Source organism: Oncorhynchus clarkii, chromosome 23 (genome assembly GCF_045791955.1).
Source record: "Oncorhynchus clarkii lewisi isolate Uvic-CL-2024 chromosome 23, UVic_Ocla_1.0, whole genome shotgun sequence".
Lineage (NCBI taxonomy): Eukaryota > Metazoa > Chordata > Actinopteri > Salmoniformes > Salmonidae > Oncorhynchus > Oncorhynchus clarkii.
Genome location: NC_092169.1, coordinates 59,931,472 through 59,946,776, shown reverse-complemented (window position 1 = coordinate 59,946,776; position 15,305 = coordinate 59,931,472). Strand labels below are relative to the sequence as shown.

General features: G+C 42.5%; 1 protein-coding gene across 1 annotated transcript in view; it reads left to right on the top strand.

Annotated features, from left to right (window-relative positions):
- The first annotated feature begins 1,252 nt into the window (after positions 1–1,252).
- Positions 1,253–15,305, top strand: part of LOC139381805 (G-protein coupled receptor 26-like) — an 86,174-nt gene continuing 72,121 nt past the window's right edge. The window contains exons 1-2 of the mRNA XM_071125579.1: positions 1,253–1,920; positions 5,789–5,902. Coding sequence (XP_070981680.1) covers positions 1,253–1,920; positions 5,789–5,902 — 782 coding nt within the window. The remainder of the gene's footprint in view (positions 1,921–5,788; positions 5,903–15,305) is intronic.

The following is a 15,305-nucleotide window of genomic DNA, read 5'->3' as shown; positions in this document are numbered from 1 at the left end:
GAGAGGAGATCTACCTCCCACTCAGTCTATTCTGAAGACAGAGAGAGAGAGAGAGAGAGGAGATCTACCTCCCACTCAGTCTATTCTGAAGAGAGAGACAGAGAGATCTACCTCCCACTAAGTCTATTCTGAAGAGAGAGAGAAGATCTACCTCCCACTCAGTCTATTCTGAAGAGAGAGAGAGGAGATCTACCTCCCACTCAGTCTATTCTGAAGAGAGAGAGAGAGGAGATCTACCTACCACTCAGTCTATTCTGAAGAGAGAGAGAGGAGATCTACCTCCCACTCAGTCTATTCTGAAGAGAGAGAGAGGAGATCTACCTCCCACTCAGTCTATTCTGAAGAGAGAGAGAGAGGAGATCTACCTCCCACTCAGTCTATTCTGAAGAGAGAGAGAGAGGAGATCTACCTCCCACTCAGTCTATTCTGGAGAGAGAGAGAGGAGATCTACCTCCCACTCAGACTATTCTGAAGACAGAGAGAGAGAGAGAGGAGATCTACCTCCCACTCAGTCTATTCTGAAGACAGAGAGAGAGAGAGAGAGGAGATCTACCTCCCACTCAGTCTATTCTGAAGAGAGAGAGAGAGGAGATCTACCTCCCACTCAGTCTATTCTGGAGAGAGAGAGAGAGGAGATCTACCTCCCACTCAGTCTATTCTGAAGACAGAGAGAGAGAGGAGATCTACCTCCCACTCAGTCTATTCTGAAGACAGAGAGAGAGAGAGAGAGAGGAGATCTACCTCCCACTCAGTCTATTCTGAAGAGAGAGAGCGAGCGAGAGAGATACAGAGAGAGAGAGAGAGAGAGAGAGAGAGAGAGAGAGAGAGAGAGAGAGAGAGAGGAGCTGTCTTGAGAGAGCAGCGTCACAGAAGATAACACCACTGCAGAGACACGGGCATATTGGCACAGCGCCTGACAGCTGGCGTTTCTTTGCACTTAGTCGTAAACGGGGGAGTTTACTTGCCTCTCTCTCTCTGCCTCTCTCATTATGTTTGGAATCCTCCTAACTTGATGGACTTCACCATCCCCTCTGCTGGTTCCTGCAGTAGAAGTCTGAGGACAACAAGGCAGAGGAGAGACACGGTTGCGCTCCACAGGAGAGGGATATAACCAGGGAATGTCTGGATGTGGTTATGGGGTGAGTCTTCCAGCTAACACCATGCCTTTATTCCATAACCACATACGGTGGCTGGATCTGGACATAATCATTACCAAAAAGCAGATTTATAATAAGTGACCGGGACACACACCATGGCCGCTGTGGAGGTGCTTCTCTTCGTCTTGATGCTAGTCATTATCGTAGTGTCGTTGCTGTCCAACGCCGTGGTGCTGATCTGCTTTCTGTACAACCCACAGATCAGGAAGCAAGTGCCCTGTGTGTTCACCCTCAACCTCACTTTTTGTAACTTGTTGCTGACCGTTTCCAACATGCCTCTAACTCTGGTGGGTCTCGTCAACAAGGGTCAGCCCGGTAGTGACGCTTTCTGTCAGTTGGTCGGCTTCTCGGAGACATTTTTAACCACTAATTCGATGTTGAGCATGGCCGCTCTGAGCATCGACAGGTGGATCGCTGTCGTGTTCCCGTTGAGGTACCACTCTAGAATACGACGTAGAGATGCCGCTCTCGTGCTCGGATACACGTGGATACATTCTATGTCTTTTTCGACGGCGGCTGCTTGCCTCTCGTGGGTGGGATACCGTCCGCTTTACGCGTCGTGCACGCTCTCCGACGTGACGGAGAACAGTCAGACTCCGTTTGTTGTCTTTACTGTGGTATTTCACTCCCTCACCTTTCTCCTGTCCTTTCTAGTCCTGTGTGTCACATACCTGAAAGTGCTGAAGGTGGCCAGGTTCCACTGTAAACGGATAGACGTTATCACAATGCAAACTTTAGTGCTGCTTGTGGATATTCACCCAAGGTAAGAGGAGGTCTTTGAGTTGCATTTCTCTCTGTGCACTTTACTCCAACTCACCTTACTCCAACTCACCTTACTCCAACTCACCTTACTCCAACTGACCTTACTCCAACTGACCTTACTCCAACTCACCTTACTCCAACTCACCTTACTCCAACTCACTTTACTCCAACTGACCTTACTCCAACTCACCTTACTCCAACTCACCGTACTCCAACTGACCTTACTCCAACTCACTTTACTCCAACTGAACTTACTCCAACTCACCTTACTCCAACTCACCTTACTCCAACTGACCTTACTCCAACTCACCTTACTCCAACTCACCTTACTCCAACTGACCTTACTCCAACTCACCTTACTCCAACTCACCTTACTCCAACTCACCTTACTCCAACTCACCTTACTCCAACTCACTATTGTTTTGAATTCATGTTGAAACCAGAACAATGCATCATGGGACATTTCTTTATTCTATTATGATCTGTTGTGTTCTATTGTGTTGTGTTCTATTCTGTTGTGTTCTATTGTGTTCTATTGTGTTGTGTTCTATTCTGTTGTGTTCTATTCTGTTGTGTTCTATTCTGTTGTGTTCTATTGTGTTGTGTTCTATTCTGTTGTGTTCTATTCTGTTGTGTTCTATTCTGTTGTGTTCTATTGTGTTGTGTTATATTCTGTTGTGTTCTATTCTGTTGTGTTATATTGTGTTGTGTTCTATTGTGTTCTATTCTGTTGTGTTCTATTGTGTTGTGTTCTATTCTGTTGTGTTATATTCTGTTGTGTTCTATTCTGTTGTGTTATATTGTGTTGTGTTCTATTGTGTTCTATTGTGTTGTGTTCTATTGTGTTGTGTTCTATTGTGTTGTGTTCTATTGTGTTGTGTTCTATTGTGTTGTGTTCTATTCTGTTGTGTTCTATTCTGTTGTGTTATATTGTGTTGTGTTCTATTGTGTTCTATTGTGTTGTGTTCTATTCTGTTGTGTTATATTGTGTTGTGTTCTATTGTGTTGTGTTCTATTGTGTTGTGTTCTATTGTGTTGTGTTCTATTCTGTTGTGTTCTATTCTGTTGTGTTATATTGTGTTGTGTTCTATTGCGTTCTATTGTGTTGTGTTCTATTCTGTTGTGTTATATTGTGTTGTGTTCTATTGTGTTATATTGTGTTGTGTTCTATTGTGTTGTGTTCTATTGTGTTGTGTTCTATTCTGTTGTGTTCTATTGTGTTGTGTTCTATTCTGTTGTGTTCTATTCTGTTGTGTTCTATTCTGTTGTGTTATATTGTGTTGTGTTATATTGTGTTGTGTTCTATTCTGTTGTGTTCTATTGTGTTGTGTTCTATTCTGTTGTGTTCAATTCTGTTGTGTTCTATTCTGTTGTGTTCTATTCTGTTGTGTTCTATTCTGTTGTGTTATATTGTGTTGTGTTCTATTCTGTTGTGTTCTATTCTGTTGTGTTCTATTCTGTTGTGTTCTATTCTGTTGTGTTCTATTCTGTTGTGTTCTATTCTGTTGTGTTCAATTCTGTTGTGCTCTATTCTGTTGTGTTCTATTCTGTTGTGTTCTATTCTGTTGTGTTCTATTGTGTTGTGTTATATTGTGTTGTGTTCTATTCTGTTGTGTTATATTCTGTTGTGTTCTATTGTGTTCTATTGTGTTATATGGTGTTGTGTTGTGTTCCATTGTGTTATATGGTGTTGCGTTGTGTTATATTGTGTTCTATTGCGTTATTTTCTGTTGTGTTCTATTGTGTTGTGTTCTACTGTGGTCTATTGTGTTCTATTATGTTGTGTTCTGTTGAGTCTATTCTATTGTATTCTACTGTGCTCTATTGTGTTCTATTGTGTTCTATTCTATTGTGTTCTATTGTGTCCAATTCTGGTGTGTTCTATTCTATTGTGTTCTATTCTGTTGTGTGCTATTCTATTGTGTTCTATTCTATTATGTTCTATTGTGTTGTGTTCTGTTGAGTCTATTCTATTGTATTCTATTCTACTGTGCTCTATTGTGTTCTATTGTGTTCTATTCTATTGTGTTCTATTCTGTTGTGTTCTATTCTATTGTGTTCTATGCTATTATGTTCTATTGTGTTGTGTTCTGTTGAGTCTATTCTATTGTATTATATTCTACTGTGCTCTATTGTGTTCTATTGTGTTCTATTGTGTTCTATTCTATTGTGTTCTATTGTGTTCTATTCTATTGTGTTATATTGTGTTCTATTCTATTGTGTTCTATTCTATTGTGTTCTAATCCATTATGTTTTACTGTGTTCTCTTCTATTGTGTTCAATATACAGTATGTTCTACATGTAGTAACTCCAGATAGTTAATGGTTATATCTGTTCTACATGTAGTAACCCCAGATAGTTAATGGTTATATAAATATGTAGTAACTCCAGATAGTTAATGGTTATATCTGTTCTACATGTAGTAACTCCAGATAGTTAATGGTTATATCTGTTCTACATGTAGTAACTCCAGATAGTTAATGGTTATATAGACATGTAGTAACTCCAGATAGTTAATGGTTATATATACATGTAGTAACCCCAGATAGTTAATGGTTATATATACATGTAATAACTCCAGATAGTTAGTGGTTATATCTGTTATACATGTAGTAACTCCAGATCGTTTCAGCTCTGGATGCATCCCAAATGGCACCTTGTTCCCTCTGTAGTGCACCACTTTAGATCAGAGCCCTGGTTGAAAGTAGTGCACTAAATAGGGAATGGAGTTGCCATTTGGGATGCAGTCTGTTTCCTGGTTAGAATAGGATAGAACCAGTGTTTTACTGTGTGGGAGGGGTATCCTATTACATGGTCATTTACTGTGGCACAATAGACAGACTCTTTGTCTGTTTTTCTGGATAAAACAGTCTGATATGGTTAAAATTCTATAACCATCATCACACCAGACCACACACACACACGTCACGTAATCATGTAAAACACACGTGTCTTTAACCACTCTAGTGTCATAACATGATTATGACAATATTGCTGTCTACGACTGCCATGTGCACATGCATATGCACACACATGCACACATACACACTGTCGTCCTCAATCTCTATGGCTTACAGATAAACAGACACAGACACCTAATGACACCTCGTGTCATTACAGCACACCTAAGCACACCTAATGACACATAACGACAACTCATGTCATTTAATGGCACCTCATGGCACCTCATGACAACTAATGACACATAATGACACCTCATGGCACCTCATGGCACCTCATGGCACCTCATGTCACTTCAGCACACCTAATGACACCTCGTGTCATTACAGCACACCTAATGACACCTAATTACACCTAATGGCACCTCATGGCACCTCGTGGCACCCCATGGCACCTCATGACACTTCATGGCACCTCATGACACCCATTGGCACTCATGGCACCTCATGGCACCTCATGACACCTCATGACACCTCGTGGCACCTCGTGGCACCCCATGGCACCTCATGGCACCTCATGACACCCATTGGCACCTAATGAAACATAATGACACCTAATGACACCTAATGACACCTAATGACACCTCATGTCACTTCAGCACACCTAATGGCACCTCATGGCACCTCATGGCACCTCATGGCACCTCATGAAACATAATGACACCTCATGAAACCTCATGGCACCTAATAAAACCTAATGACACATAATGGCACCTCATGGCACCACATGACACCTCATGAAACATAATGAAACCTCATGACACCTCATGACACCCCATGACACCTCATGACACCTCATGGCACCTAATGACAACTCATGAAACCCGATTTTAGGTCTAACAACATAATCACGTTCACGTCATGAAGACGTGTGTCAAATAAAGTGAAACCACATATTTCCCTGATCAGTGTTCGAGAGCGTTGTCTGGAGGAGCAGAAGAGGAGGAGACAGAGAGCAACCAGGAAGATCAGTACCTTCATCGGCACGTTCATTGTCTGCTTTGCTCCCTACGTCATCACCAGGTAGGTAGAAAGGGGGGAGGGGAAGAGAGAGAGATATCTTTACAAGCAACATTAGATGCGATGTCCCTGATATCTTTACAAGAGTACATTAGATGGCATGTCCCTGACAGTGTCTCTCTACAAGAGTACAGTAGATGGCATGTCCCTAGCAGGAAGCCTGCCATAATAACCAGGTTCAACAGGATCTATACCACCTGCCAGCCAAAATAACAAGGATCAACAGGATCTATACCACCTGCCAGCCATAATAACAAGGATCAGCAGGATCTATACCACCTGCCAGCCATAATAACAAGGATCAACAGGATCTATACCACCTGGCAGCCATAATAACAAGGATCAACAGGATATATACCACCTGCCAGCCATAATAACAAGGATCAACAGGATCAATACCACCTGGCAGCCAGCCAGCCATAATAACAAGGATCAACAGGATCTATACCACCTGGCAGCCATAATAACAAGGATCAACAGGATCTATACCACCTGGCAGCCATAATAACAAGGATCAACAGGATCTATACCACCTGGTAGCCAGCCATAATAACAAGGATCAACAGGATATATACCACCTGCCAGCCATAATAACAAGGATCAACAGGATCTATACCACCTGCCAGCCATAATAACAAGGATCAACAGGATCTATACCACCTGTCAGCCATAATAACAAGGATCAACAGGATCTATACCACCAAACCAGCCATAATAACAAAGATCAACAGAATCTATACCACCTACCAGCCATAATAACAAGGATCAACAGGATCTATACCACCTGCAAGCCAGCCATAATAACAAGGATCAACAGGATCTATACCACCTGGCAGCCATAATAACAAGGATCAACAGGATCTATACCACCTGGCAGCCATAATAACAAGGATCAACAGGATCTATACCACCTGGTAGCCAGCCATAATAACAAGGATCAACAGGATATATACCACCTGCCAGCCATAATAACAAGGATCAACAGGATCTATACCACCAGCCAGCCATAATAACAAGTATCAACAGGATCTATACCACCTGTCAGCCATAATAACAAGGATCAACAGGATCTATACCACCAAACCAGCCATAATAACAAAGATCAACAGAATCTATACCACCTACCAGCCATAATAACAAGGATCAACAGGATCTATACCACCTGCAAGCCTGCCATAATAACAAGGATCAACAGGATCTATACCACCTGCCAGCCATAATAACAAGGATCAACAGGATCTATACCACCAGCCAGCCATAATAACAAGGATCAACAGGATCTATACCACCTGGCAGCCATAATAACAAGGATCAACAGGATCTATACCACCAGCCATAATTACAAGGATCAACAGAATCTATACCACCTGCCAGCCATAATAACAAGGATCAACAGGATCTATACCACCTGGCAGCCATAATAACAAGGATCAACAGGATCTAAACCCCCTGCCAGCCATAATAACAAGGATCAACAGGATCTATAACACCTGCCAGCCATAATAACAAATCAAATCAAATCAAATCAAATCAAATTTATTTATATAGCCCTTCGTACATCAGCTGATATCTCAAAGTGCTGTACAGAAACCCAGCCTAAAACCCCAAACAGCAAGCAATGCAGGTGTAGAAACAAGGATCAACAGGATCTATACTACCTGCCAGCCAGCCAGCCACAATAACAAGGATCAACAGGATCTATTCCACCTGCCAGCCAGCCATAATAACAAGGACCAACAGGATCTATACCATCAGCCTTGCCATAATAAACAAGGATCAACAGGATCTATATCACCTGCCAGCCATAATAACAAGGATCAACAGGATCTATACCACCTGCCAGCCATAATAACAAGGATCAACAGGATCTATACCACCAGCCAGCCATAATAACAAGGATCAACAGGATCTATACTACCTGGCAGCCATAATAACAAGGATCAACAGGATCTATACATCCAGCCATAATTACAAGGACCAACAGAATCTATACCACCTGCCAGCCATAATAACAAGGTACAACAGGATCTATTCCACCTGGCAGCCATAATAACAAGGATCAACAGGATCTATACCCCCTGCCAGCCATAATAACAAGGTACAACAGGATCTATACCACCTGCCAGCCATAATAACAAGGATCAACAGGATCTATATCACCTGCCAGCCAGCCAGCCATAATAACAAGGATCAACAGGATCTATACCACCTGCCAGCCATAATAACAAGGATCAACAGGATCTATACCACCTGCCATAATTACAAGGATCAACAGAATCTATACCACCTGCCAGCCATAATAACAAGGATCAACAGGATCTATACCACCTGGTAGCCATAATAACAAGGATAAACAGGATCTATACCACCTGCCATTCATAATAACAAGGATCAACAGGATCTATACCACCTGCCAGCCAAAATAACAAGGATCAACAGGATCTATACCACCTGCCAGCCAGCCATACTAACAAGGATCAACAGGATCTATACCATCAGCCAGCCATAATAACAAGGATCAACAGGATCTATACCACCTGTCAGCCACAATAACAAGGATCAACAGGATCTATACCACCAACCAGCCATAATAACAAGGATAAACGGGATCTATACCACCTGCCATTCATAATAACAAGGATCAACAGGATCTATACCACCTGCCAGCCAAAATAACAAGGATCAACAGGATCTATACCACCTGGCAGCCAGCCATAATAACAAGGATCAACAGGATCTATACCACCAACCAGCCATAATAACAAGGATAAACAGGATCTATACCACCTGCCAGCCATAAAAACAAGGATCAACAGGATCTATACCATCAGCCAGCCATAATAACAAGGATCAACAGGATCTATACCACCTGTCAGCCACAATAACAAGGATCAAAAGGATCTATACCACCAACCAGCCATAATAACAAGGATAAACAGGATCTATACCACCTGCCATTCATAATAACAAGGATCAACAGGATCTATACCGCCTGCCAGCCAAAATAACAAGGATCAACAGGATCTATACCACCTGGCAGCCAGCCATAATAACAAGGATCAACAGGATCTATACAACCTGGCAGCCAGCCATAATAACAAGGATCAATAGGATCTATACCACCTGCCAGCCAGCCATAATAACAAGGATCAACAGGATCTATACCACCTGTCAGCCATAATAACAAGGATCAACAGGATCTATACCACCTGCCAGCCATAATAACAAGGATCAACAGGATCTATATCACCTGCAAGCCAGCCAGCCATAATAACAACGATCAACAGGATCTATACCACTAACCAGCCATAATAACAAGGTTCAACAGGATCTATACCACCTGGCAGCCATAATAACAAGGATCAAGAGGATCAGCCAGCCATAATAACAAGGATCAACAGGATCTATACCACCTGCCAGCCATAATAACAAGGATCAACAGGATCTATACAACCAGCCAGCCATAATAACAAGGATCAACAGGATCTATACCACCTGCCAGCCATAATAACACGGATCAACAGGATCTATACAACCTGCCAGCCATAATAACAAGGATCAACAGGATCTATACCGCCAACCAGCCATAATAACAAGGATCAACAGGATCTATTCCACCAGCCAGCCATAATAACAAGGATCAACAGGATCTATACCACCTGCCAGCCATAATTACAAGGATCAACAGGATCTATATCACCTGCAAGCCAGCCATTTATTTATATAGCCCTTCGTACATCAGCTGATATCTCAAAGTGCTGTACAGAAACCCAGCCTAAAACCCCAAACAGCAAGCAATGCAGGTGTAGAAACAAGGATCAACAGGATCTATACTACCTGCCAGCCAGCCAGCCACAATAACAAGGATCAACAGGATCTATTCCACCTGCCAGCCAGCCATAATAACAAGGACCAACAGGATCTATACCATCAGCCAGCCATAATAAACCAGGATCAACAGGATCTATATCACCTGCCAGCCATAATAACAAGGATCAACAGGATCTATACCACCTGCCAGCCATAATAACAAGGATCAACAGGATCTATACCACCAGCCAGCCATAATAACAAGGATCAACAGGATCTATACTACCTGGCAGCCATAATAACAAGGATCAACAGGATCTATACATCCAGCCATAATTACAAGGACCAACAGAATCTATACCACCTGCCAGCCATAATAACAAGGTACAACAGGATCTATTCCACCTGGCAGCCATAATAACAAGGATCAACAGGATCTATACCCCCTGCCAGCCATAATAACAAGGTACAACAGGATCTATACCACCTGCCAGCCATAATAACAAGGATCAACAGGATCTATATCACCTGCCAGCCAGCCAGCCATAATAACAAGGATCAACAGGATCTATACCACCTGCCAGCCATAATAACAAGGATCAACAGGATCTATACCACCTGCCATAATTACAAGGATCAACAGAATCTATACCACCTGCCAGCCATAATAACAAGGATCAACAGGATCTATACCACCTGGTAGCCATAATAACAAGGATCAACAGGATCTATACCACCAACCAGCCATAATAACAAGGATAAACAGGATCTATACCACCTGCCATTCATAATAACAAGGATCAACAGGATCTATACCACCTGCCAGCCAAAATAACAAGGATCAACAGGATCTATACCACCTGCCAGCCAGCCATACTAACAAGGATCAACAGGATCTATACCATCAGCCAGCCATAATAACAAGGATCAACAGGATCTATACCACCTGTCAGCCACAATAACAAGGATCAACAGGATCTATACCACCAACCAGCCATAATAACAAGGATAAACGGGATCTATACCACCTGCCATTCATAATAACAAGGATCAACAGGATCTATACCACCTGCCAGCCAAAATAACAAGGATCAACAGGATCTATACCACCTGGCAGCCAGCCATAATAACAAGGATCAACAGGATCTATACCACCAACCAGCCATAATAACAAGGATAAACAGGATCTATACCACCTGCCAGCCATAAAAACAAGGATCAACAGGATCTATACCATCAGCCAGCCATAATAACAAGGATCAACAGGATCTATACCACCTGTCAGCCACAATAACAAGGATCAAAAGGATCTATACCACCAACCAGCCATAATAACAAGGATAAACAGGATCTATACCACCTGCCATTCATAATAACAAGGATCAACAGGATCTATACCGCCTGCCAGCCAAAATAACAAGGATCAACAGGATCTATATCACCTGGCAGCCAGCCATAATAACAAGGATCAACAGGATCTATACAACCTGGCAGCCAGCCATAATAACAAGGATCAATAGGATCTATACCACCTGGCAGCCAGCCATAATAACAAGGATCAACAGGATCTATACCACCTGTCAGCCATAATAACAAGGATCAACAGGATCTATACCACCTGCCAGCCATAATAACAAGGATCAACAGGATCTATATCACCTGCAAGCCAGCCAGCCATAATAACAACGATCAACAGGATCTATACCACTAACCAGCCATAATAACAAGGTTCAACAGGATCTATACCACCTGGCAGCCATAATAACAAGGATCAAGAGGATCAGCCAGCCATAATAACAAGGATCAACAGGATCTATACCACCTGCCAGCCATAATAACAAGGATCAACAGGATCTATACAACCAGCCAGCCATAATAACAAGGATCAACAGGATCTATACCACCTGCCAGCCATAATAACACGGATCAACAGGATCTATACAACCTGCCAGCCATAATAACAAGGATCAACAGGATCTATACCGCCAACCAGCCATAATAACAAGGATCAACAGGATCTATTCCACCAGCCAGCCATAATAACAAGGATCAACAGGATCTATACCACCTGCCAGCCATAATTACAAGGATCAACAGGATCTATATCACCTGCAAGCCAGCCAGCCATAATAACAACGATCAACAGGATCTATACCACATACCAGCCATAATAACAAGGATCAACAGGATCTATACTACCTGGCAGCCATAATAACAAGGATCAACAGGATCTATACCACCTGCCAGCCATAATAACAAGGATCAACAGTATCTATACCACCTGGCAGCCAGCCAGCCATAATAACAAGGATCAACAGGTTCTATACCACCTGGCAGCCATAATAACAAGGATCAACAGGATCTATACCACCTGGCAGCCATAATAACAAGGATCAACAGGATCTATACCACCTGGTAGCCAACCATAATAACAAGGATCAACAGGATATATACCACCTGCCAGCCATAATAACAAGGATCAACAGGATCTATACCACCTGGCAGCCATAATAACAAGGATCAACAGGATCGATACCACCTGCCAGCCATAATAACACGGATCAACAGGATCTATACCACCTGGCAGCCAGCCAGCCATAATAACAAGGATCAACAGGATCTATACCACCTGGCAGCCATAATAACAAGGATCAACAGGATCTATACCACCTGGCAGCCATAATAACAAGGATCAACAGGATCTATACCACCTGGTAGCCAGCCATAATAACAAGGATCAACAGGATATATACCACCTGCCAGCCATAATAACAAGGATCAACAGGATCTATACCACCTGCCAGCCATAATAACAAGGATCAACAGGATCTATATCACCTGCCAGCCAGCCAGCCATAATAACAAGGATCAACAGGATCTATACCACCAGCCAGCCATAATAACAAGTATCAACAGGATCTATACCACCTGTCAGCCATAATAACAAGGATCAACAGGATCTATACCACCAAACCAGCCATAATAACAAAGATCAACAGAATCTATACCACCTACCAGCCATTATAACATGTATCAACAGGATCTATACCACCTGCCAGCCATAATAACAAGGATCAACAGGATCTATACCACCTGGCAGCCAGCCATAATAACAAGGATCAAAAGGATCTATACCACATACCAGCCAAAATAACAAGGATCAACAGGATCTATACCACCTGCCAGCCATAATAACAAGGATCAGCAGGATCTATACCACCTGCCAGCCATAATAAAAAGGATCAACAGGAACTATACCACCTGGCAGCCAGCCATAATAACAAGGATCAAAAGGATCTATACCACATACCAGCCATAATAACAAGGATCAACAGGATCTATACCACCTGGCAGCCATAATAACAAGGATCAACAGGATATATACCACCTGCCAGCCATAATAACAAGGATCAACAGGATCAATACCACCTGGCAGCCAGCCAGCCATAATAACAAGGATCAACAGGATCTATACCACCTGGCAGCCATAATAACAAGGATCAACAGGATCTATACCACCAAACCAGCCATAATAACAAAGATCAACAGAATCTATACCACCTACCAGCCATTATAACAAGGATCAACAGGATATATACCACCTGCCAGCCATAATAACAAGGATCAACAGGATCTATACCACCTGCCAGCCATAATAACAAGGATCAACAGGATCTATATCACCTGCCAGCCAGCCAGCCATAATAACAAGGATCAACAGGATCTATACCACCAGCCAGCCATAATAACAAGTATCAACAGGATCTATACCACCTGTCAGCCATAATAACAAGGATCAACAGGATCTATACCACCAAACCAGCCATAATAACAAAGATCAACAGAATCTATACCACCTACCAGCCATAATAACAAGGATCAACAGGATCTATACCACCTGCAAGCCTGCCATAATAACAAGGATCAACAGGATCTATACCACCTGCCAGCCATAATAACAAGGATCAACAGGATCTATACCACCAGCCAGCCATAATAACAAGGATCAACAGGATCTATACCACCTGGCAGCCATAATAACAAGGATCAACAGGATCTATACCACCAGCCATAATTACAAGGATCAACATAATCTATACCACCTGCCAGCCATAATAACAAGGATCAACAGGATCTATACCACCTGGCAGCCATAATAACAAGGATCAACAGGATCTAAACCCCCTGCCAGCCATAATAACAAGGATCAACAGGATCTATAACACCTGCCAGCCATAATAACAAATCAAATCAAATCAAATCAAATCAAATTTATTTATATAGCCCTTCGTACATCAGCTGATATCTCAAAGTGCTGTACAGAAACCCAGCCTAAAACCCCAAACAGCAAGCAATGCAGGTGTAGAAACAAGGATCAACAGGATCTATACTTCCTGCCAGCCAGCCAGCCACAATAACAAGGATCAACAGGATCTATTCCACCTGCCAGCCAGCCATAATAACAAGGACCAACAGGATCTATACCATCAGCCAGCCATAATAACAAGGTCAACAGGATCTATACCACCTGCCAGCCATAATAAACAAGGATAAACAGGATCTATATCACCTGCCAGCCATAATAACAAGGATCAACAGGATCTATACCACCTGACAGCCATAATAACAAGGATCAACAGGATCTATACCACCAGCCAGCCATAATAACAAGGATCAACAGGATCTATACTACCTGGCAGCCATAATAACAAGGATCAACAGGATCTATACCACCAGCCATAATTACAAGGACCAACAGAATCTATACCACCTGCCAGCCATAATAACAAGGATCAACAGGATCTATTCCACCTGGCAGCCATAATAACAAGGATCAACAGGATCTATACCCCCTGCCAGCCATAATAACAAGGTACAACAGGATCTATACCACCTGCCAGCCATAATAACAAGGATCAACAGGATCTATATCACCTGCCAGCCAGCCAGCCATAATAACAAGGATCAACAGGATCTATACCACCTGCCAGCCATAATAACAAGGATCAACAGGATCTATACCACCTGCCATAATTACAAGGATCAACAGAATCTATACCACCTGCCAGCCATAATAACAAGGATCAACAGGATCTATACCACCTGGTAGCCAAAATAACAAGGATCAACAGGATCTATACCACCAACCAGCCATAATAACAAGGATAAACAGGATCTATACCACCTGCCATTCATAATAACAAGGATCAACAGGATCTATACCACCTGCCAGCCAAAATAACAAGGATCAACAGGATCTATACCACCTGCCAGCCAGCCATACTAACAAGGATCAACAGGATCTATACCATCAGCCAGCCATAATAACAAGGATCAACAGGATCTATACCACCTGTCAGCCACAATAACAAGGATCAACAGGATCTATACCACCAACCAGCCATAATAACAAGGATAAACGGGATCTATACCACCTGCCATTCATAATAACAAGGATCAACAGGATCTATACCACCTGCCAGCCAAAATAACAAGGATCAACAGGATCTATACCACCTGGCAGCCAGCCATAATAACAAGGATCAACAGGATCTATACCACCAACCAGCCATAATAACAAGGATAAACAGGATCT